The 22,891-nt window shown below is 40.3% G+C and overlaps 1 protein-coding gene across 2 annotated transcripts in view; it reads right to left on the bottom strand.

The window, feature by feature from the left end:
• The window catches only part of PGM2 (phosphoglucomutase 2), a 42,328-nt gene that overhangs the window by 18,453 nt on the left and 984 nt on the right, over positions 1-22,891 (bottom strand). The window contains exon 1 of one of the 2 annotated variants that reach the window (XM_048072975.2): positions 205-620. The exons of the other annotated variant lie outside the window; for it this stretch is intronic. Coding sequence (XP_047928932.1) covers positions 205-261 — 57 coding nt within the window. The 5' untranslated portion in view covers positions 262-620. Of the gene's footprint in view, positions 1-204; positions 621-22,891 lie in introns of those variants that run through there. 2 annotated transcript variants of the gene reach the window in all.

Here is a 22,891-nt window from a genome sequence, read left to right as displayed (position 1 = left end):
GAGAAAGGCGTGCAGCAGAGGCTGTGTCAGAGGGGGCTGCTATGACCGGGGCAGGGTCCCCACAGCGGGACCGACAGACAGACAGACAGCACCCCCGTTGCCTGAACCCCCAGGAGCCCATCGCCTCCCTCCCCGAGCCCCCAGGAGACCAGGACCCCCCTCTCCGCCCCGGGCCGGCCTGGCAGGGCCCCCGGCGCCCCTCACCTTGTCCCACAGCAGCCACTGCTCCGCCGCCCGCCTGAGCGCCGCGTCCCCGGCCATGATGCCGCCCGGCCGCCTCAGCCTCGGCCGCCTCGGCCGCCCCGCTCCTTCCCTCTTCCGCGGCGGGGCCGGGCCGGGCCGAGCCGCCCCAGCTCCGCCCCGCCCGAGGCCGGGGTCAGGGCCGCCATGTCGCGGTGTGCTCAGCCCGGCCGCGGGGGTTCAGGGCCGCGGGGTAGGGCTCGGGGCTTTCAGCGGCGCTTTCCTGCGTTGGGTGCAGAAATGGGCAGGGTCCTGCGCCTGTCAGGGAGGGCAGAGCCCCTAGCCAGAGAATAGCAAGCCTTCCCTCGGGGAAATGCGAGCCGAGAGCTGCCTTCGCCCGCAGGCAAGGAGGGGAGCAGCCCGGGGGCTCCGCTGCCACTGCTCCCCCCCGGTGCTCACTCCCGCACGCTCCAGGGACAGGAGTTTCGCACAAGTCGGGGTGAATCCTGCAGTGAGCCGACCCGCAACTGTTTTTTTTTTTTTTTTTTTGTTTTTTGTTTTTTTTTCTCCTTAGTGTTTAATCTCAGACTTTGGACAGCACCCAGCAGCATGACTCCAACAAAGCCTCTTCCGAGATACCACCCAAAAATATCCTGGAGAATTCCTACTCAGTGTTGTGAGACGGCTGCTAACTCCGTTCCCACTCTGTGGGACTCAAAATCCCATTCGCGAAAAGAGCCTGTTAATTGTGAATGTTATTCCCATTAAGGAATACTTTTTGTTTGTGAATACATTTTCTACAAATTACACCGTCAAGATTGATCTGCGCATTATCTGCCAAAACATGCATGATTTCTATGTGTTATCATGTATACTATAAATCAGATATTAACGGCAGGTAAGACTAATAATAAAAGAAAATAGACCAAATATAGTTAGAATAATGAGTACTGCTTTTGTAAATTTTGATGTAAATAATAATTTGTAGAGATATATGGAAAGCTTTCAAAGTTCGGTAGTATGTTACCAGAATGCATGCAAACAAGAAAAATCCTACACATCATTTTCAAAAATGTTGATGAATATCCTTCTACACTAGAGATCAATATAAACATCAATTAAAATACCCTTTTGGAAAAAGTCTGAGACGAAAGATCAGTTGAACCCAGCAGAAAGGAAGGCAGACAAAAGTCTGTTGCTTCACTGCTTTTGTCTGCTCTCCTCTAGCGCTTTGGTAATGAACCTTTGGCAGCAACTCCTGTGGCCAGTTTGATTTTTTGGGACAGAATAGCCCAGAGCACGTTGAACCCTCTTTCTTGCATAACATGACACCTGGCATCAGCTTTCCAAAGTATTAATGGAGAAAGCAGTCTGATTGCTGAGTTTTAGGGGCAAGGCACTTGCTGTTCAAGAGCTTTTCCCTAGATTTTGTCAACCTCTGTCTGCATCTGAGCCAGACCGGGTGCCACATAATTCCAGAGAGTTGAAAGGAGTGACAGAGATTTTCCTGCAACTGGCTCAATTCTGCAATACAGGCCAATGTCAGGGAAAATCCCTGGGGTTGATAGAAATGCAGTGTGTATCACTGACGGAAAGAGGTCCTGGGCAATGCGATGGCACTGTGAAGGTGACGTCTAGGAGGAAGAGCAGACACCCTGGAGCCAGGAGCGTGACTTGCTGCCAAGTCCTGAATCTGAACTCACATGAAGGATATAGCTATTCAGATGTTTTCCAACGGTATTTCAGTGGGAACAATTTGAGCATCCCCCCGTCCCACGTTTAAAAGGATGAGGCAAATGAGGAAGTGGCTGCCCTTTGTCAAAATAACACTGAACTTCTGCCATGCTTCTCAAAGGCAGCAGACAATAACTACAGGAAAAAACAGCGTTTGTGTAAGTGAAGAATGATACATTAACCAAGACTTTGACTCTGCAAAGCCTTCTGTCAAAATACTACAATTGACCCAACTGGAGGTGTGGTGGCAGACATCAACAGATCCTCAGAGTGTCTCCTTTTTCTCCTTACAGCCTCAGTTTAACTATAAATCAAACATTTTCTTCTAGAAGATGGAGGAAAATGGCCATCAGGATTTATCACATAGCATAGGTTCAGCTGTGTCACTGAAAATCCATTTGAAAGTCCTTGTCTAGTACCTCCTGGGACTGCTCTGAACAAAGTGGACAGAACCACTCAACTTGCCAAGTGCATCACTCCTAAAAACTTAATTGTCTAATGGGATTAAAAGATGCTGAAAAAGGAACAGTCAACTTCTGATGCATTTTCTCCTGTGATTAACATCCTTTTCATGCAATTAACACAATCCAAGTAATTTCAAAATATCAGGCAATCTAACAATCAGATCCTTCTTAGTGACTTTTCCCAGAGAACAAATTTCCAAGAAAGAATTAGAAAACCAACAGTAATTCATGCGAACATGGAGATACTGGATTATCAGAGAAAAGATGTATTTGTTTGACCACAGACTGAAAAAAAAAAAAAAAAAAAAAAACGACAAATAAAACCAAGTCGTAAAGGATGGTGTCTTTTTCCTCTCTTTTCTCCAGCTGTTACCTAAAACAGTCAAAGTTAGCAAAATGAAAAAAGAAGAAAACAACTCAAAAAAACAACAATTAAAATGAGTAAATTTGCTGACCTGATGCTCTCCAGGAACTTCAAATACTGTAGCTAATTTTACTTGCATCTTCTTCATGTGGTCCCATTACTAAATTCAGCTTTATGCTAGAATTTCATTGGAGGACTTTATAAAGTTCTTAAAGCATCCTTCTTCACTGACATATACAGAAGCCAAAAACTTCAGATGAATAACGGATTTTGTAAGTCAGGCTCTCTATGATTCTACCTGTACAGACTTTCTACATCATGCATGAACTAAACAGCATCTACTTGTTAACTGTGTTTTGTTGTTGTTGTTGTTGTTTGTTTGTTTGTTCTTTAACTGACACCACAGCAGTAAATTGCTTTATTTAATTTGTAGGCAGGGAGACAGATTCTGCCATTAAGAAAAATGAGTAAAATGATTGATATTTTCTGGCACATTTTGAATTTTGTTATGGTTTTTTGTTTGTTTGTTTTGTTTAGGGTTTGGTCCAACATTTAGAGAACCAACAAGTCGTGTCTTGATCAAATAACATAATTTATTTTCAAAGAATGTCAGTCAGGGAACATGCCTACTCCCTGAAATAATAACAACAACAACAACAACAATAATAATAATAAACTGGAATGAATCTAAATCTCCAAAATCACTCATGACCCTGTCAGCCTCAACACAGGACATCTTTGGATCATGTCATACTGTTCAAATCATACTTGACTGAGTGACTGCTGCTTTTGGTACATTTTTTTTTTTCTCTTTTAGTAAAGTAGTCTGTCAGAATAGTCTTTGTTGTCAATCAGAAGAATAGGAATCAGTCTGCAACCTTTTGAAGAACATTTAGGCATAGTAAAAGGACATTTCATAGGGAACCTTCTGTGCCATACTATGTGCCATACTATTTGGCACATGCTGAAACAATATGAGAAGTTACCAGTTAACTGGAATCAATAATAATTAAATAAAAAATATCTATTTGTCTATATTTATATATGACTAAAGGTTGCATAGAGAGACCTTGTTAAAGTATAAAAACATCAGAAGGGAGGGTGTAGGAGGACAGAGCGAGGCTCTTCTCAGTGGTGCCCAGTGCCAGGACAAGAGGCAGTGGCACAGACAGGAGCACAGGAGGTTCTTTGTGAGCACCAGGCAGCACTTCTGTGCTGGGCAGGTGAGGAGCCCTGGCACAGGGTGTCAGAGAGGCTGTGGGGTCTCCTCCTCGGAGATCTCCAGAAGCTGCCTGGACGTGGTGCTGGGCACCCTGCTGTGGGTGTCCCTGCTGGAGCAGGGGTTGGAGCAGGGGCCTCCACAGGGCCCTGACGGCATCGATTGTTCTGTGATTCTGTGATAGGTGAGATGCTGTGTGTGCTGGCAAGGAACCTACATTTTTCATTGCTGACTTCTTCAGAACTTTGATATAGCTGTAGAAAAAATTTGTAAAATTGTAACAGAAAGTGTATTTCAATTATCACAATCAGTGATAATTTCCTGTTACATATGTGGATATTACTTTTAGACTCTTCTACCTGGTTTTACCATTTTAAATATGCGTTTAGTGAATAACTATTCTCCATTTACTTTAAATTGGGACATAGTGATTGCTATTTGTGGTACATAAAGAAACAAAGAAGACAACTGAGGATTATAGGATATTATTATTAAGAAGTTCAACTTAGCTGTAGCTTCTTAAAGCTTAACCTGCATAAAGGTTTTCCTACTTTGTGCAGTCTTAAAATGTCAAGCTATTTTATTACTTTTCACTTCATTCATTCACCAGCTTGGAGTACCAGTGGGAGGTGGGAAAGAGGAAAGCTTTGTTTCTGTACCACAGATTGACTGGCAGACGGTGGCATACGTGGCACGTTTAAAAGAGCACATATAGCACTCACAATAGGATGTTGTCTTAAATACAGAACCATTCTCGTAACCCAACGAGAGGGGAGGGGGAAGCAGGGGAAGAGAAGGAAGGATGTAGTGGAAATTGTATTCCTGGCTTGAATTTTAGTATTTGTTCTGCATTTCTGTGGTCTACCAGCTAACCCAGGATGTGTCAGGTTATTTTTTATTTCCTCTTGATTTTTTTTTTTCTCCATTGTTAATTGTATGCCTCTCACAACCAAGGGATATTTTCTAATTTCCACAGTCGGGCATAAACTCCTGACCTCTGGCAGGCAGGAGATCTTGGACGCCGTGGCAGCTGAATTACCAAAACTTGCTTTTTCTTTCTTGTTCCAGGCAGCAGCCAGTTTCCAGGTTCAGGGACAGACTCACTTACGTTAGTCTGACAGACAGGACAAAGTTAGAGCTAATGCCAGTTCTTTTCAAGTATATTTTGGATTGCTGCCCGTTTCCTAGATGTTACTTCACATTTAAGCCCCCAAATTAGTTAATTAGTCAGTTACACTAAAAAAAAGGCATGATCTTGAACTCACCCTTTATACAAATGACTTAAGTTTTGCGGTGACAAAACTGAAATATTTAATGTTTTGCTATCACAGAGTTAAAGAACAATATGCACAGATTATTTTGTCCCAATTTCTTTGTGAAAGAATTGAGTGGGGTACAGTACTTTATTATATATGTTCTTCAGTTCTGCTGTGACTGTCAGTAAAGTTTCTTTCCTTGTTAGGTAGCTTTCTGGGCACCTAATTACACTTACTAAGCCTATAACCTGTAACTGTTTGTTACAGGAATGGAGCTGAGAGTGATTCTAACAGTTCTCTTGCACTAAGTTATGAAAACGTGTCCTTAAGCAGTATTAGTTGTCCAAAGTAGAAGCAAAAAATCTAAACTGGTCACAGCCTGAATATACTGGAAAGATACCTGCCTTAACAACAGTATGTTGTGAGGGTTATAGGCAAGTTTCCCAAAACGTTAAGCTCCTAAAGTTGACTTTAGCCTTCTAAAGAAGCGATTTCTCAAAAGTGCTGAACATGCAGCAGTGCCCATTGAATGCTCAAGCTTGTAAATACATGACTGAGAGGTGGGACAGCAGTATCAAAGGGGAAAGGAAGTTGCTTATTTAAAAAAAAAAAAAAGGAGCAGTATGCTTTTATAATATGTAGCTACACTAGCCAGCAAAACTGAGCTCACATGCAAAGAATTTCTCTGATGTCCCACTGATAGAGGAAATAGTATCTAAAATATGGAAAATGGTAGCTTCACGTTTGTGATAAAAAGCTGTTCTAAGTAGAAGGTACTGCTAAACGCCCTACCTTGCTTTTGCTAAATAAATAAATCTATCTGAAATTAAGGAAATTATTTAAAAGAGGTAGGCTCTTATTATCTTGCAGATTATTTACTCTTTGTAGAGGAGATAAAGCACGCCTTACTGAACCCATAAAAACACTGAATGAAAGGCTATGCTGAGAAGTTTGTATAGCAGGCCTTAAAATGGCCTCAAAGAGCTGGGTGGGTGAACTACAATCTGCTTTTTAAACAGTTTCATTTTTAAACTTCAAAAACTTTTAATTAAAATACAGACGAATAATTTCAAAAATTAACTAGGTTCTTCAAAAGCTTTTATTAGTTCCGTGTTCCTGTCAGGATTCCGTAGAGAAAGGATGCCCTCTGTCGGTCCTAGCAGAAATAATCACTGAGATCATACTTAATTGCTGTAATTACTGAGAGAACTGCATTCACAGTGTCTTGCCTTGTCAAAGAAAAATATTTCTTTCGGATAACAATTATTCCATAATTTATTGCTCCTCTTCCTCCAGTTCTGGGGCAGGAGTTTTCTCTCCTCATCTCTAGAGCTGTGCAATAGAAAACAAATACCAAGGAACAAAAAGGAGCAGCACTGTTCCTCACCCTGCTACAGCATTCCTGTTTCCATGATGTTCCGTCATCAAGGAACGGAAAGAAATACTGAAAGCATAACAGCAACTTCATGCATTTGGAGAACTACCAGCTTTTTCTGTGTAAAGCTTTGAGTTAAAGTTGTATTCAACTAAATTTTACTTTCTGATGTCCTATTATTAATACATGGAAAACTTAATTAACTTATCATAGCGATATTCTTCAGCAAAGACTCCGAAGCTTCACCTTGGGCCCAGGGTTTTGTTTTTGTTTTCTACCTTCTGTGCCCAAACTGTTGAAAAGAATAAAAGCCACCAGCTCTGAGAACAATTTGCCTCTGTACCCATTCCTGTATAAAGAGATTTTTCTGGTGTCATGTGCTTGCTCAGTAAATGCAAATAACTTGCTAGGTATTTGGCTTGATGCTTTCACCACTTGAGATACTGTCTGGAGATTGGCTTTCTGATTTGCATAATTATGCTCATTTTTATTTTTGATTTACTTGCCAAATACTCAGACTCAAAGGAACTTCCCGCTGGCTCACATTTTGTAGGTGATAGGCTAGTCACAGGCTGCTTGTTTTGCATGGAGGGATCGCAGTGATACATGACGAATAACTGGGGTAGGAAAAGCGCTATAATGTCTCGGAATTCTACCCCATGTCCTAGAACGGGAATGCACTGAAAAGGTTTGAACATGTCTGATTTATACTACAGTTTCTTTCTTATAAAATAAGAAGAGTTTCATAATATCACAAAGAGTAATTAACTCTTTGCAAATATGCTGTAAGTGATTCATAGTATTTGTTCCCTCCAGCACAATTTTCTCATACCGGTAAGTGAGACATTTCTGCCTTGTACAGGCATGTGTGACCGCCATTCAGAGTCTGAAATTTAATTATATATATATTTGAAATTGGTATTTCATAGTGTACTGCCTCAAATCATAAGGTAACCAAACCTTCAAACAGACAGACTAGGAAAAAAAGTTTTACAAAACACTCTTATGATTATAGCCTATACCAGGTTGGAGGGGACCCACAGGGATCATCGGGTCCAAATCCTGGCTCCACACAGGACCACCCAGAAACCAGACCTTGTGTCTGAGAGTGTTGTCCAAACACTCTTGAACTCTGGCAGGCTACTGCTGTGACCTCTGCCCTGGGGAGCTTGTCCCAGTGCCTGAATACTCTCAAGGAAGAAAAGCACTCCTTACCCAAAAAAAAGAAGACTCCTCAGCCACACTTCTTGAGAAGCTTGAAATTTGTCTGAAACTTCTTAGGAAAACGTAATGTAGTACACAACCAGCATTGCAGAAGCCCTGCAGTACAAGTTCTGCAAACGTGATATTATTGATTTTGGTGACCACGTAGACAGGAAACCACTGCCATTCAAACCACTGAAGATGAAGGGAGAGAGCAAGGTTTATGTAAGTGCCAAACGACTATATTGAATGATGAAGTTTCAGAACTACTTTCTGAAACCTCTTCATTCTTATAGCACTCTCCTGTCGTTTTATTGTACATAACGCTGTTGTATTGTCATACAATGTTATTGTAGAGGAAACTGTACAATTTCCTTTATAGATGTAAATATTTGCCGGAACAAAGTCTTCCTGACAAAAACACCATTAAGGAATTCCCAAGTAATTCAGCATCAATAAATGAGAGTATGTCCCTCTTTTTTAAGACTTGCTTTAAAGCAATCATTTGTTTTATAGATTAAGCTTAGTAAATCTGAAGTAAACTGGAAGATTAAATCCCACATACAGCAAATACATATCTACTCATATCATCACTGCTGGCGAGCACACGATGCAGGCACAGACAACGGAGCAGCAGCATGTTTGGCCACATACCCGATAAATGGTCAGACAGAGGAGCTACTGAGCACACTATTCTAAATTCTTAGCTGAAATGATTAAATACAGCATTCAGCTCGTGCTTTAAAAACAAAGCAGGCAAATACACTCATAGACAAAAGTGACTCAGTTCCCCATGCTACACATTTTGAATCATGCAGTAGCTGCAGCTTTATTAGCACGTCTCAAAGTGCATGGTGCATACATTTTGGGTGCTTCCTTTTCAGACACGTAACTTTTTATTTTCTCACTCGTCCCTATATGGTGTGAGCACATGTGTGAGCGTACATTTCAGGAAATTTAAACAGCATTAAAGGGTTTACACGCAGCAATCTAAAAGTAACAAGTTTGTGCATTTCAATATCTTTTAAAACTAACTTTGCAATTTTTTAAAGAGATATGACTCTCTTCAAGTTATTTTCTCAGCTTTCTTGTTAAACATTGCAATTTTAGGAATCACTGGTTTTTTTTGCTTTAATTGTTCAAAAAAGAAAAAAAAAAGATTCAGCTTGCGTATCTTAACAGGGAAGTTGACTAATATTTGTGGAAAAAATGGGAAACAAAAAACATAAGGAAATACTTTCCTTCCTCTGCTTCTAGCAGATGGGTGCTGTCTGCCTGAGGGATGCTCGCAGGCCCTGTGATGAGATCATAGAAGATACAGAATCACTAAGGTTGGAAGGACCTCTGAGATCATCTGGTCCAGCCATCACCCTACTACCAATGTCACCCACTAAACCACGTTCCTAAGCATCAGGTCCCACCAGCCCACTGCCAGCTCTGAGCCCCACTGGCTGCAGGGCTGCAGGGTTTCCACCGGTCCAGGGAGCTGAGTTAGTGCCTGCTGGGCTCAGCGAGTGCCAAAGCAGGGCAAGAAGTCAGGACAAAAGAAGGAGGCCTGTATAGTGGAAAACAAACAAACAAACAAACCCTTTTAGATGGACTTCACCATCTAGTAGAAAAATACTTTTTCACATAATTAGGTCTGAAATAGATTTTTTTCAAGACGTATTTCTATAGTCGGCAAAAAAAAAAAAAAAGATTGGCGAAAGGATATATGGTGACCTTTCTCTGGAAACAATGTTCTAGATTTTATATATTACAGTGTTAAATTATAAATTGATTCAACTATTCGCTTCTTCATTTCCAATTGTTGTCACGTAGGCAGACCGAGTGGTGACGCAGCTCAAAAGAGGCAGAAGCAGGGTTCTGGGGGGAAACGCAGAGATAGTTGAGGAAACAGCAGGGAGATTTTTGGGGAAGCACAGAGAATCCTCAAAGGGGTCAGTGGGGGAGTTTGTCTGGGAAACAATTGGGTACCTGAGGGGGACAGTGGCAGGATTTGACAGCAGGTACTAAGGTGCCCTCGGAGGGGACAGAAGGAGCTGAAGCAATGAAGAAGTGTCTGCAGAGGGGGTTTAGGTGGGAATCAATGAGAAGGTGTGGCGGTGTCAGTAGGAGAAATTAAGGTGGGGGTAAGGGGGTGGTTTTGGCAGGAATTGCTGAGGTACTGTTCTAAGTAAGGCAACAATATATGCTGAAGACAAAACTCAGTCTTACTTTAACTGACAGTCCCCATACTTCTGAAAATACCTGAAACGTCTTCATTACTCATACAATGAAATTTTAATTGGAGCTTTAGACAAGCTAGTTTCATGTTTCGCCTATGATGCTTTTAGCTTAGAAGCTTATTCTGATGTGGACCTGATGCCAATACTGAGGTTAGAAAAGCATTTGTATTTCAAGTGGTGTGATTTCAATGAACATTAACTCAACTTACAGAGTGGCGGTGGATAAAAGTCATGAGTTGCCTTTCTCTACCCTGACTCAGAAGTTACTCGTTAGAGACTAAATCTTGCCTTATGCTGCCTTCACTTTGAGGACCTAAAGTTTATCAGCCAAATCCTGATGGAGTGACTTATTTTTAGTGGACAGAAGCTCCTCAGAGAAACAATGAGCCACAATTTCCATTTCACATCTACTGGAAGGCTTACGAGCTGTTTAGAAGCCTTTTGGGTTGCTGTGACAGCTTGCAGGCTCCTGGCAGGTTAGTCAGCACTGAGGCACAAATTGCAGTGCCAACATCACTGTTAAACACATGGGGAAATTTTAGTTGCCAAAGAAAGGAAGGTGCTTTGACCATAGCACAAGCAAGCAAACAAACAAACAAACAAAAACCCTCTCCATCATTATTTGGGATATTTGCAAGTATAGTCACTTGTACAGACAGATGAATATAAACATACAGAAGTCAGAAAATAGAAAAAGGATTGGAAGAAAGAGAACGACTGAATGAAACAAAATCCCATGTGTCAATAGGGCACTTCTCCACAGATTTACTATAGGCAGATTTTATCTTTATCACCTGCTGGAAGTATTGCTTTGAACACTGAAACAGTCAGCAATATAAGCTTGAACTGCTTGTACAACTAGGGGAAAAAATAAACAAAACCAAGAATGCACAAAGGAGCAAAAGCAAACCCTTCCCGCAGCAGAGCAGCACCCTAGGTTAGCCTGAAAACACCACTACCCACGGCCTGAAAAGGGCTGCAAGCAGACCTCGGTGTGACCAGCAAGGATCGTGTGCCAGCATTTCCTCAGCTGATTAAACCACAAGCTCCTGGCATGGCTCTGTTGGAGTTCTAACCTTTTCAGCTGCTAAAATAAATCTGTGTTCCTATTTTAAGGTGCAGAGATGCTGCTTCTGCAATGCTCAGCTGAACTGATCTTGCTGCCTGGCCTTATCTGTGAGCTGCCTACCTTAGGAAGCAGCTGTGGGCTTTGTGGCTATGAACTGCAGCAAAGTCAGATCTCTGCTGCAAGAGCCAGAGCTTTGCTGAGCTCTTTCAAAAGCAGCAACCTAAACCAGTCAGTGTTTTGGTTTTTTTTGGAGGGACAGACGTGCAGCCAGCATTTCCCCTCCTTTTCTGCAGCAGAATGTCCTGCTTCAAAAAGCGGACTTCACTTGGCCACAACCAAGTTTTGTTCCCCTTCGTTTTCATGGGTTCCCGCAAACGCTGTGACGATGTGACTGCAGTGTCGTGTTTCCACATCAGCTGCAGCGATGATGACCACTGACAGTGTGCTGGTGAATCACCCCTTTCTCGGTTTGTTGCTCTGATCATGCCTCTAGGCTTTTCTTCAGCTCCAATACTACCAGCGGCCCTCCAAGATTCACCAAAATTCACCTGTATAATTTGTCTCCTAATAGCAGAACACCATGCAAATTGCTGTTTACTCACCTACCAGATTTCAGGTGCTTTTCAACTATAAATTGCTTGAAAGGCAGAGCAAGAAGCTGTGTTGCTTTTAAACTCAAGTCTGAGCCTATAGCAAATGCAGACTTGACTCGCACCCCTCAGACACTAACTGGTTCTCCAGTTATTTTGGGCTGCTTCAGTGGCCGGGTCCCTCCTGCTTCCAAGCCCTCCCACGCCACGTGATAGCAGCCTGGAAGAAAGGCAGGAGGAAGAGCTGAGAGGGAGGTAGCATAAAGTACCGATGCTTAGTTTACAGGCTTGCTGTCTGATGGTATTTTCTCTCAACAGAACTTACCTCACCATTTGAGTTTGATTTTTATTTCAAAAAAAGGTATTTCATATTTTAAAGGCAAAACAGAATCCCCTCATCAGAATTCCTTGCAGTGGAGAATTAAGCGAAGGATCTGACCTTATACAGCAGTACTGTTTTGGTTTGGCTTGCACTCTGCTGTTAGTGTGGTGCACGGGCAAACACCATTGACAAAAATGCCTTTGCTTTTTTCAGTCAAAATATTTTGAGTTGAAGGAATGTGGAAATGTTCAACAGGAGCTTCTTACCTTTACCACAGGACCTCGGTAGCTGAGACAAGATTACATTTTACAAACATCAGGTGGAAACCCTGATTATGGCTTCTGTTTGCAGTGTGCTATCATCAGAGGCAAATATTTGGAGACACAAGGCCTTTTGTTGACTTAACACTCTTGAGAGATGCTGTGGAATAATTTAAACGTTTACTTTAGGAGGCTGAATAAAGGTCAAATGAATCCTTAGAAAATAATATCTAGCACCATATTCTACTTATATGTTCCCTGTGAAGCAATTTAAGAATCTGTGATTTTTAGCTAACATAATTCTAGGCAATAGTATCTCTCTATATTCTATATTATATTATTATATATATCATAGAGAGATATATCAGTCTAGGCACTAATATAATTCTAGGCCATGACTTTCCAGAGGAAGGCTGGGCTAAATATTGTTCCTGTAATAATGACCGTTAAGGATATAATTGTTGCAGATTAGTGCTTGGCGTACATAGTGATTCATATAAAAAGCATCCTTTTTAAGCCTGTCCTCATCCTAATGTATTAATATTATTTGCACTCTTTTGAGATTCTGCTTTGCAAGTCTAGGCAAGTCAAGCAATTTTCTTAGTATGATTTGTTCCATCTCCCTACCCGCCAACATTTTCTTGAGTAAATACTCTGGCAGGAGAAATTGGTTTGCTCTATATTAAAACTGGGAGCTTCCCCCCCCCCAAACAAACAAACAAACAAACAAACAAAAAAAACTTTACAATAACCATTTGATTTAACATGAATTTAAATAGTTCATTGAAGATATTAGTAGGGAAAAATCAGTTATGAACTATGGAGGAATTTCCTTTTTTATTTTTTTCCTTTTCCAGTTGTCCAGCATCTGCTATATTCTCCTAGAATACAGAAACAATGTAGTCTGACAGTGTGTTAAATCATCAAAATATACAATATTTTGAGATAGGCACACTGGTTTAAGCACAAAAATCTTTAAATAATCATTGAGGTGGTAGGAAAGAAAGACAATTACTCTGTATCTTTGTGGTTAGGACACAAGATACTGGATTCTAGTTTCTGCTGCTGCAAAGATTTGGCTGGTTGTATGAAGCAGAGCAGCATCCACGATTGAGAAGAGCAGCCAGCCTCAGCTTCCATAACCCCTTGATTTGAGGCTCTGTTTGACAAAGCAGGACCTATGGATTTAAGCCATTTCAGACCCAGAAGGAAAGCAAACAACTTGTCCACACTGCAAAGGCAGGCTAACATAGCAGGTTTTTAGGTTAAACAACATCTCCTCCCTCTGCAAATGAACGAACTTGATCGCACCTTTTGTAGTATGTTTTCTATGTCAACATAGTCAAACAGGTTTGACTGAATTTAATAAAAAGTTTAGGAACTTCTGAAATCACATATTCTAGTAAATTTAATATCTGCCCCTCAAAAAAAAAAAAAAAAAAAATTCTCCCTGTCCATAAGAAGCTCACTTGCTAAGTCTTGATGTGTATGGGGCATGTCATGACCAAAAAACAGCCAATTCAACTACAAGATGTTTTTCATATTAATTTAATTATCATACACCTTTTAAAATCCTGGAAGAGATCCTTCCACAAAATGCCACAAATCTTGTGGCAAGGGTAGGTGATACGGCCAGTAAACAAGACAATTAACATGAGCATGCGCTCCACACAAAACACAGAAGATGAGCAGTTCCTTTATCTGCTCCTGTCTGAGAACACATCCTACTTGTTTCCATTAAAAAGAAGAATGCTGCTTGCTAGTAAAAAAAAAAATCCTTTACTAGAATTTGTATTGAAGTTAACAACTATAATTTTTAAAAGCATGACACTAAAGATAAGTGAACTGTACAGTGGTCTTAATTTCACCAGAGCAGGCCCAGGTTTGTGGCATTTGGTGAAAAGCAACAGAATCTTGCCTAGCGTCTCTTCAAAGAATATAGTACCACAATCTATTTTGCTTCCTGAGCCTTCTAACTTTTCCCAAAGTGACTATCTGCACTCAGATCTATGCCAATAATTGTTTTCTGGTAACAGTTTTTTTCTGTCCCTAGTGAAAATTGTATTTCATTTAAAGCAAACTAACTAGAAGATCAGTCTACAAGTAAATGATTTTTTTGGGGCAAAAACATGGACTTCTCAGATTTACATATTTTACATTTTTAAAACTTTCACCAACACTGATTTTTCATGAGTTGTTAACCAAAAAATATTCTTACTCATGCTTCAGATCTCAGATCTGTCCTGATATGAAAGAGAGAAAGTTGTCAAAACCTTGAAAATCCTTACAGTCAGGGGACATGATTTCCTGCCCAGCTTTGGGACACCATTCCTTCCATACAGAAGTCTTCCCTAGACTCCCAGCTGCTCATATCCAGACTCCTAACTGTTCTTCATATCCAGATTTGCGGGTAGTTGATCCAACAAGGTCTTTTCAATACAATGAAAACTTTGCACACCAGATGTCATGTAGGATTTCAGTAGCTGTTTGCATTTCAGTCCCTGACAATAACTCTTCTGCGTCTTCCAGAGAAAAATATTTCTTAGCTGCAGAACTTGTGCAAGTGTCATGAAGGACTAACCTAACAGCTTGAACGTGACATGTGGAGGGAGGTTGAAGGAATTGGTTTTGTTCAGCCCAACAGGGGAGATCAAATCACAGCCCTCTAATATCTAAAAATGAGCTATAGAGATGAAGGCACTTTCTTCACAAGGATGTGTGGTGACATAAGAGGCAACAAGCACACGTTCCACTGCTGAACTTTCCCTATTCACTTCTCTGAGACTTCCCATTTCAGCTCCAATTACCAGGTAATTAGGTATCCTGTTAAAGACCTCATCTTGCTTTTGACACTCCCAGTGAAGTGTCAGCAAAGGAATTTCTAATACTGATAGCATTTTAGGAAGTCCTAAGCATTTTCTGCCAGAAAAGGACCAAAATAATGCCTATTGTATTGTGTTCAATAAGCATCAACACAACGATGTGTGTTGCATATCTTACTGCATTCCAGTCTATATATTTTTCTAACATTGTGTATTCTCTGGCTGTGAATGATCGGTGATCTACCAGGGATTATACCTATCAACAGAAACATTGTTGTAAACAATGGAATTCAGATCACATCTGGAATTCAGATCACATCTCTTCCCTCTCCTTACAGTTTTTGATCTGTGTGTGGCTTCTTATCTAAGAGTTTCACATAAAAGGCATTGGGAATAAAGAGGCCTAACAAAATTTGAAATTTATCTCAACAGATCTATTCTTCACTGAGTTTTCAACAGAGCTCCTTGCATGCAAACTTGACAAGTCCCATTTTTTTTTCAGAGCATACTTCTGAAATGTTGGAAGAAATAAAGGCTATCCTCTCCACACCATGATACTGTAATTTAGCAATTGCTTACTTGCCTCTGGAGTTTGACCCACATAATCTAACCATGCTTCAGGAGTTTAAATATGGTAGCTAATATTTTGGTCAACCAAGTCTAACCATGTCAGGCTAAGAGATCACTTTCCAGATTTCCAAACCATGAAAATATTTGAGGAATAATTACCACTGCAGCCTGACTTATTTTACTTTAATAGCTCCAGCCTCAGTATTATGTTCAAGGAATGTACTATTCCATCTGCATAGCCAGTATGCTCAAAGTAGGGCTTTTCATGAGGAAGCAAGCCTCTAAGTTATTAATTAAACCACATAAGTTTCTTTGCAGAACCTCTCTCTTGCAGGCCTACATCCTATTTTCTTCCAGGAAATGAAGTTCGTAATTCCCAGAATAAAATTCCTAGATTTTCTGAAAAATAATACTTCAGAGTGACTAAGTCCTGAGACAGCAGTCTCTGATCGGAGGATTGAGAAATCCTCCAAAGTAGTGAGGTAGCATACAGTTGAGTTTACATGTTTCTGACAGACCAGAATCATAAACCTTGAAATGTGAATGCCAAACAGATATATTTATATCTCCTTACTAGTTTACCTGGCTTTTGTTATTAATACAATCTTCAGAAAGTTATTGATGATGAAATCTCAGAAGCTAAGGTGACTTCAAATCTTACCTGAAGTTTTGAATGTAAAATTCATCTAATTTGAAATAATCCCAACCGGCAGATTATCTGTTTTCATAATAGAGACAAAGAAGATGAGGATAACAAATATCCTTGAACTGGATGAAATGAATAAATAAAATTTGTTTAATTAGAACATCCAAGCTTTTCAGTTTGTCCTTATCTTCTGACTTAGCTCTGGGAACTGGAAAAGATCTGCATGTGTTGAAAACATCTGCAGTGTAACACACCCTGCAAGTCTGCCTACGCAGCAGCTGGGGAGGGACTCTGCCCCCAGGTACTTTCTGCCCCCCCGTACGCAGCCAGCCAAAGTCACTGCAGATCTAAGAAGCTGCTCCAGGTTTCCACGAGGGTATCTCCATGCACCCCTCCTGCTTCTCTGAAATGCAAGAGTGACCTTCCTCAGTTACTTCGATAGTTTTGCTTACAGATGTTGCTGAAAGGAATGATTGGATTTCTATTAGTAGAATATGCATATTTCTAAATTCCCTTATATATATATATGTATGTATAAATATAGATAAATATATGTATATTGTATATATATATTTAGCTTTAGGCACATAGAGCTGTGAATGTGCTATTTGTATGAGGCCATTAATGAAACCAGCTCTTCATGCCTTGTGACTTCATGTAACAGTATCGGGCTTAGTTTTCCACCCACTTGTACTATCACTGAATTCCCTGATGAGTATTGTTCAGCTGTGACAAATTAATTCATAACAACTTAACAGCACGTAATGTGAACCAGTGGATTCTGGTTTCATTACTATAGGCCTTTGATTTACTTCTCATTTGCTTAAAACACGCATTATGATACAGAACCTTAGAGCAGTTACATGCTGACTTTTCCTTACTAGCTACTGTGTAAAAAATTCCTTAGCATCTGTGGCAGCATAAAACCAAGAGGAAAGCCGTCATCTGGGTGGCCGTGGCCTGCCTTGTGCTGCATCAGGTTCCGCATCTGCCACACACCAAACAAGCCACGCTATGCTGCATATTTACAACATGGTTCTCCACAACATTCAAAACCACCAGTCTTCTTTCACAAATCCTTTCAGTTTAGGATGAACCTTGTTGTTTTCCTGTAATCTTTTAGTCAAACTCAGGCATTGCTCTGGTGCTTCCTCGAGCTCCTCCCTTTTCCCTGTGTCCCCAGAGGCCCGTCTAACAATAGCCTGTACATCCTCATACTCCACTGAGGTCCAAAGCTGTTGATTAACTCAGGAGGCACCTGAGCTTCCTAACAGCCATAGCAGAGCCTTTAAAGCTCCCCAAACATTTGAAGGCACATCTGTTTTGATGCTTAGGACCCAGCTAACACCGAATCATGCCTAAACCCGATCAGAATCCAGATCGTCGACATTCCTGTCCTTCAGCTCCCTGAGGAGAGCTCCATCTGCCAGGCTTTCCTGGGGAACACCTACCAAGTATCAACAGGATCTGGTGTCTCAGGAACATAATGACAACCACAGCAGTTTAAAGAGTTAAAGCTAATTGCACCACTTCCTTCTTTATTCCCTACCAAGATTGCTCTAATGCTACGGGCTGGCATCCTAGAGGGAAGTGCTAGGCTCCAGTTCTTGTTTTTAATTGTTTTTTTCCAATCCACATGCAGATATTTGCAGAGAATTGGCTCTGTCCTTGGGACAGTGTCTACAGCCTTGTGGTCTTCTTCTCAGCCAGGTAGCTTAATGATTTGGCTCCAGAACCAAGTATTTTTTTATACTCACTGGTCCGAAGAAACAGATTCTACCCTCATCAGTGGGACCCACCACAAAAAAAGGGGAGACAGTCCTGACTAAACCAGACATCTCTTTCCTCAAATGGTGAGAACCACAACCCTGACCTCATGTGGGTACAAATAAAATTGAAATTGAATTCCTACGGACAAAGAAAGTCCTGCAACCTAATTGCATTAGAGGGACAGAATCACGAAAAGAAAGAGACAGGAGAAGAAAGAGAGGGAAAGGGAGATTGCATCCAGAAAAACACTACTTTAAAGGCTTGGCTTGTTTACTGATATTATCTCAACCAGACAGGATGAAATATAGTAGAAATGAACAATTTGTTAAGTATGAAGCTTAAAATTTTAGAGCAGAACTGCATTTTCTTTACAGTTCTGCTGGCTTTAGAATCTTCTTTTTCCATGTGAGTCAGAGCCTTTCAGAAATACATTTACTTCCATCAGTAGAAACAGCTGCATATTAAGCAAAATAGAAAGTAATAATTAGGTTAGCTTTCAAACAGCTTGCTGAGAATGTCCCTTCCAACTTTATTTATTTATTTATTTATTTTTTATTTATTTATTTATTTATTTATTTATTTATTTTTGACTAGGGGCTTGACAAATGGAGCTGCCTTAAGTTAGAGGTATCATGTCCAAGGTAGGTTAATTGTCTGGGTCCAAGTATTTTGTTTCAGGTTAGCTTTTATTTATTTATTTATCTATTTGTAATATATATAATTTCTTATATGCAAATACCCAAGATGTCCTAGTCCTCATATTTGGATACACATACTAAGAAATGGTCTCAGTCCTACAGAAATTTGCAGTTTCTCTTTTATAAGTGAGGAATCGAGCCTCTGAGTACGTAAAAGTTCTGTCAGAAAACCAATAATTAAACTTGAGTTTTATGAGTGTCTAATACCTGACACATGAAATTACTTTGTTTTCTCCCCATCATCGCTGTTCCTGATGTTAGTATCTCTCTTACTGTTCTACATTATAATTTGGCTCACTCTGGTCTGTAAAGTAAAACACTGTCAGGTAAATTACTGCTACCAAAGGCTGCCTCTTTAATATACGTGGGTGTTTTAAACACTGCTGGCATTTGGATGCAGCTTTAAAATGTTTTAGAAGTAGTCTTGCTTTGCACGTATAGGTAATACTAGATAATACATATGATTTATATTTATTTATTTATTTTTGGTGGTTGAGCGTGAGGGGGTTAGAAAGAGCTCTTAGAAAGCAGACACAAAGAAGCTTGTGTCTTAACTGTGATTCTAGCAATAAATAAAACTGAACAATTAAATGTTGTGGAAATGTACCATTTTAATTTCAAAGGGTATTTTATGTGTTCAAGCTTTACTTGCAGTAGTATTGGCTAGTTTTACAATGAAATATTTGTATATATGTAATCATTTTTATACATGTTATGGGATTATACAGTTGTGAGACTAGCACCTTGATTAACAATTTTCAAGTATCTCGTTAAGTCATATAAAAGTGACTGATGATGTGACATTTCCAGTGTCAAAATAAGATATTTTCCTTGTTTTGACGTTCAAGACCATGTTGCTTAAGATTTCAGAGCAATGGCTTCTCTATCTTCTATTTACTGCTGCAAATGGTTTTTTTCTTTCTGTAACTTTTACAGATGAGAGTTGGCTAGCTGTCAGTTCTGTTCTGATATTCCTACCAACAAAAATGAGATGCGGAAAAAGTCTTCTAATAAAGAAAGTCAACAGTGGAACAATAATGAAAAAAAAATTAATCAATAGGACAACTTCCCAAGAACATGTAACTTAATATGTGACTGAAATAAAAATAAGAGGCAAAACAAGTAATATTTACTTGCCTCCTAGTTATAAAAGTCAAGTAAAGACATATATTTTCCAAATTTCTAGTAACAGTAGTGAGCATTTCTAAGGGAAATGCAGAAATGAGTAGTAATACATATTGGCAAAACTTGAGCTCTTCAAATTGCATGCACAAAGTACAAAATAGGATTTTTTTTTTCAATTATTAGTAGGCAATGCCAAAGGCTATTTAAACAAGAAAATTCCTCGACTGCTTTGCATTAGAAAAATTGGTTGCATGCTTCCTAATTCATTGCTTTATCTGCTAATAGGAACATACTAATAGGAATAAGTTAATAGGAGCAAACTAAATGTTACTAACTATTAATAGGAAGAAAACAAAGATGTATTTTAGAGATCTTGAGGAAACAGTTGACATAGATTGTGTTAATTAAACCTTCTTGCAAGTTTTGAGTCTGTTCAGGAAACTTTATGGTTTACAGTGTTTTTAATGAGGTTTATTATTCTCTGTAGGAGTCTGTGGGTAGTTTCACAGATCTTCTAGTTGCAGTTTCCCAAGGGCATTTGTTCCAGTGGCTGAAGAAGGCCAGGAAGTTGCTGCCTTAGAAATTGTGCCAACTCACTGCTTGTGGGCTGTGTTTTAAACTGAGATTAGTTCTCTAATATTTTTTTTTTAAAGTACAACCAGTGCTTCTGAAGTCAGAAAGAGACCTTGAGAGAGAGGCTTCCTCTGGATAGCTTGTTTCACAGAGGCAGATGTGGTTCAGAAATTGTGCTGAACTTTGTGGATAACCTGTCAGCTGGGAAATGGAGTTTCATACTTTCCAAGCAAAAAAAGGAGCATCCCCCCTTTTCCTCATCTCTATCTCCCTTAGGATCCTAAATGCAGTTGACAGAGAACCACATTGCAAAAAAAGAAAAAGTCACGATTTAGGTGGCAGAGAAGAAGCTACTCAGATGAGTAGCAGTACTTTCTGTAGAAAACCTGAGAGGATCACAGACATGTTTTTGAAAGTTTGATTCCCCCCTCCGTTGAAAAGGACACTTTTGTTCATTCCTTCTTAGTTTTCCTTGCTAATAAATGAATAAATCTGCAACCAATTGTTCACATAAGAAATCTGAGACTTCCAGTTCTTGGTTATCTACTGGACTCAGAAGAGGCATTTCCACTTATAAGCACTTAAATTCCTGAACTACTTCAGGCTGAATACACAAGTAAACTTTCACAAAAAGTTCAGCCATATCTACTTATACTGCTTAGGTACTGTATTCCACAGTTGTATTTTTTTTTATTAAGCTTTAACTTTTTATTTTCTATGTCATAGCTGTCTCTGATGGCTTAGTCTGTTCTCAGGACTGCTGTGTTGCCTTTCCTAAGGCTGATGATGGGCAAATAGCAGTCAAACTCAGCTAAAGATAGAAACAAATTCTGAAATATAGTATTCAACCTCAAATTGTTAAAGGAATTGTAAAATCACCTTAATAGATGCTAAAAATGGGTACGTAAACAAGTATCTGAGCAATCAATAGAGCTCTGTCACTGGATTCAGAAAATGTTTATTCTTTGAAAAGTATTTTTCTCTTGCTCCCAAAGAAGGAAAAGAGACAGCAGTTTTCATCCTTACTTGTCAACATGTTTATCTCGGGTGTTAAATCATCCTGGTCTTTTCATACATGTATCTCTGAAAAAATACTTTTACGTACAAATAATGGCTACAATTTGTACCACGAATAGAGCTGACAGTCAAGCACACAGTAAAAAGATTAAGACTGGTTATTTCCAGAGTTGCAGTTTCCAGTGCACTCTGTCAATGATACTGATCTACTACTTTTAAGAACATGATTTTCTGCGTATTTTCTTTACCAAAAAGGACGATGGGGAAAAGATATTAGATGGACTAATTGCTCAAACACAAAGGTGTCAATCTAATGTACTTGATATAGCTGAGAATAGCTCTAGTCAATAAAGGTATTTCTGCCCACATTGTTGGTACTAGATAAACAAATCGTTCCAGCATGTGTATGGCTTTATAATTATTGCAACATTGTTTCTGAAATTAATGGTATTTTTTGCTTAGGTATTTAAAATGAGTAAGAGCAAGTATAAATAAATAATTTAGATCAGAATAATTTAGAGTAATGTATTTGGAACTAATGGGAAGCTGTAATTGCTGCTGCCTTGATGTAAGAGTATGATTTAGGTTTTTTGCCATGACAGCAGAAAAGTCCAGTTATAGATGCTGAAATACAAAGTGGGCCAAGGTCTAAGCATGTGAGCTGGTTTAACAGGATGTAAATCTATGCTGGAGTCGAACTGTGAAGAATCAAGGTGTACAAGTACAAATTTGAGGTCTCAAGGGTGGGAAGAGGTAAAAAAAGGGCAAGTGTAGGAGTGGTGCCCTGTGAGCTAAGGGCTAATTAATGAAGAGTTGCATGAAGGATATGAACATTTGTGAGCCTCAGTGTGAATACTGAGGCAGTGGCACCTCCACCAATGCCATGCAGGCCCCTACTGCCCCACCATTACACTGAGTAGCTTCAACCAGCTCTGGTAACCAGCACCGCTCCTTGTGGGTGTGGGGCAGTCCTGGTGCAGAGCGACCATCCCCACCAGATCTCCTCAGCCTCTGTGCCATGCCCTGGCAGTGAGGGTCCCCCAGGGGCAGTGGTGGCTGAGGGGTCTTCTCCAACTGTGGCTGAAACCCCTGAGTGAGATGCACCTGAACCAGCCCTCCTGAGATGCTGTGGGCAACCCCAAGAGCTCGGCATGGCACCTAGGTGCTTGGGAGCTGCTGCAGCACCTGATCAACACTAAGCAAGTTGGGCAAGGAGCAAACTCTACTGGCCTCGGGGGCTGTTGGGCCACGATGCCACACTTGGCAAGCAGCCCTGCCAGCACGGTGCTGCTAGGGGCGAGGTGCTTCGCGGGCAGGGAGCGGCTACAGCTGTCACCAGGGCTAGAAAGCCGTCCTAGGGGCTTTGCTGTATGATCACAGGCTGGTGAGGCCGGCAGGGCCCTCTG

This window comes from Anser cygnoides, chromosome 4 (genome assembly GCF_040182565.1).
Source record: "Anser cygnoides isolate HZ-2024a breed goose chromosome 4, Taihu_goose_T2T_genome, whole genome shotgun sequence".
Taxonomy (NCBI): domain Eukaryota; kingdom Metazoa; phylum Chordata; class Aves; order Anseriformes; family Anatidae; genus Anser; species Anser cygnoides.
Note: the sequence above shows the minus strand (reverse complement) of the source record. Positions and strands in the feature narration are given on the sequence as shown.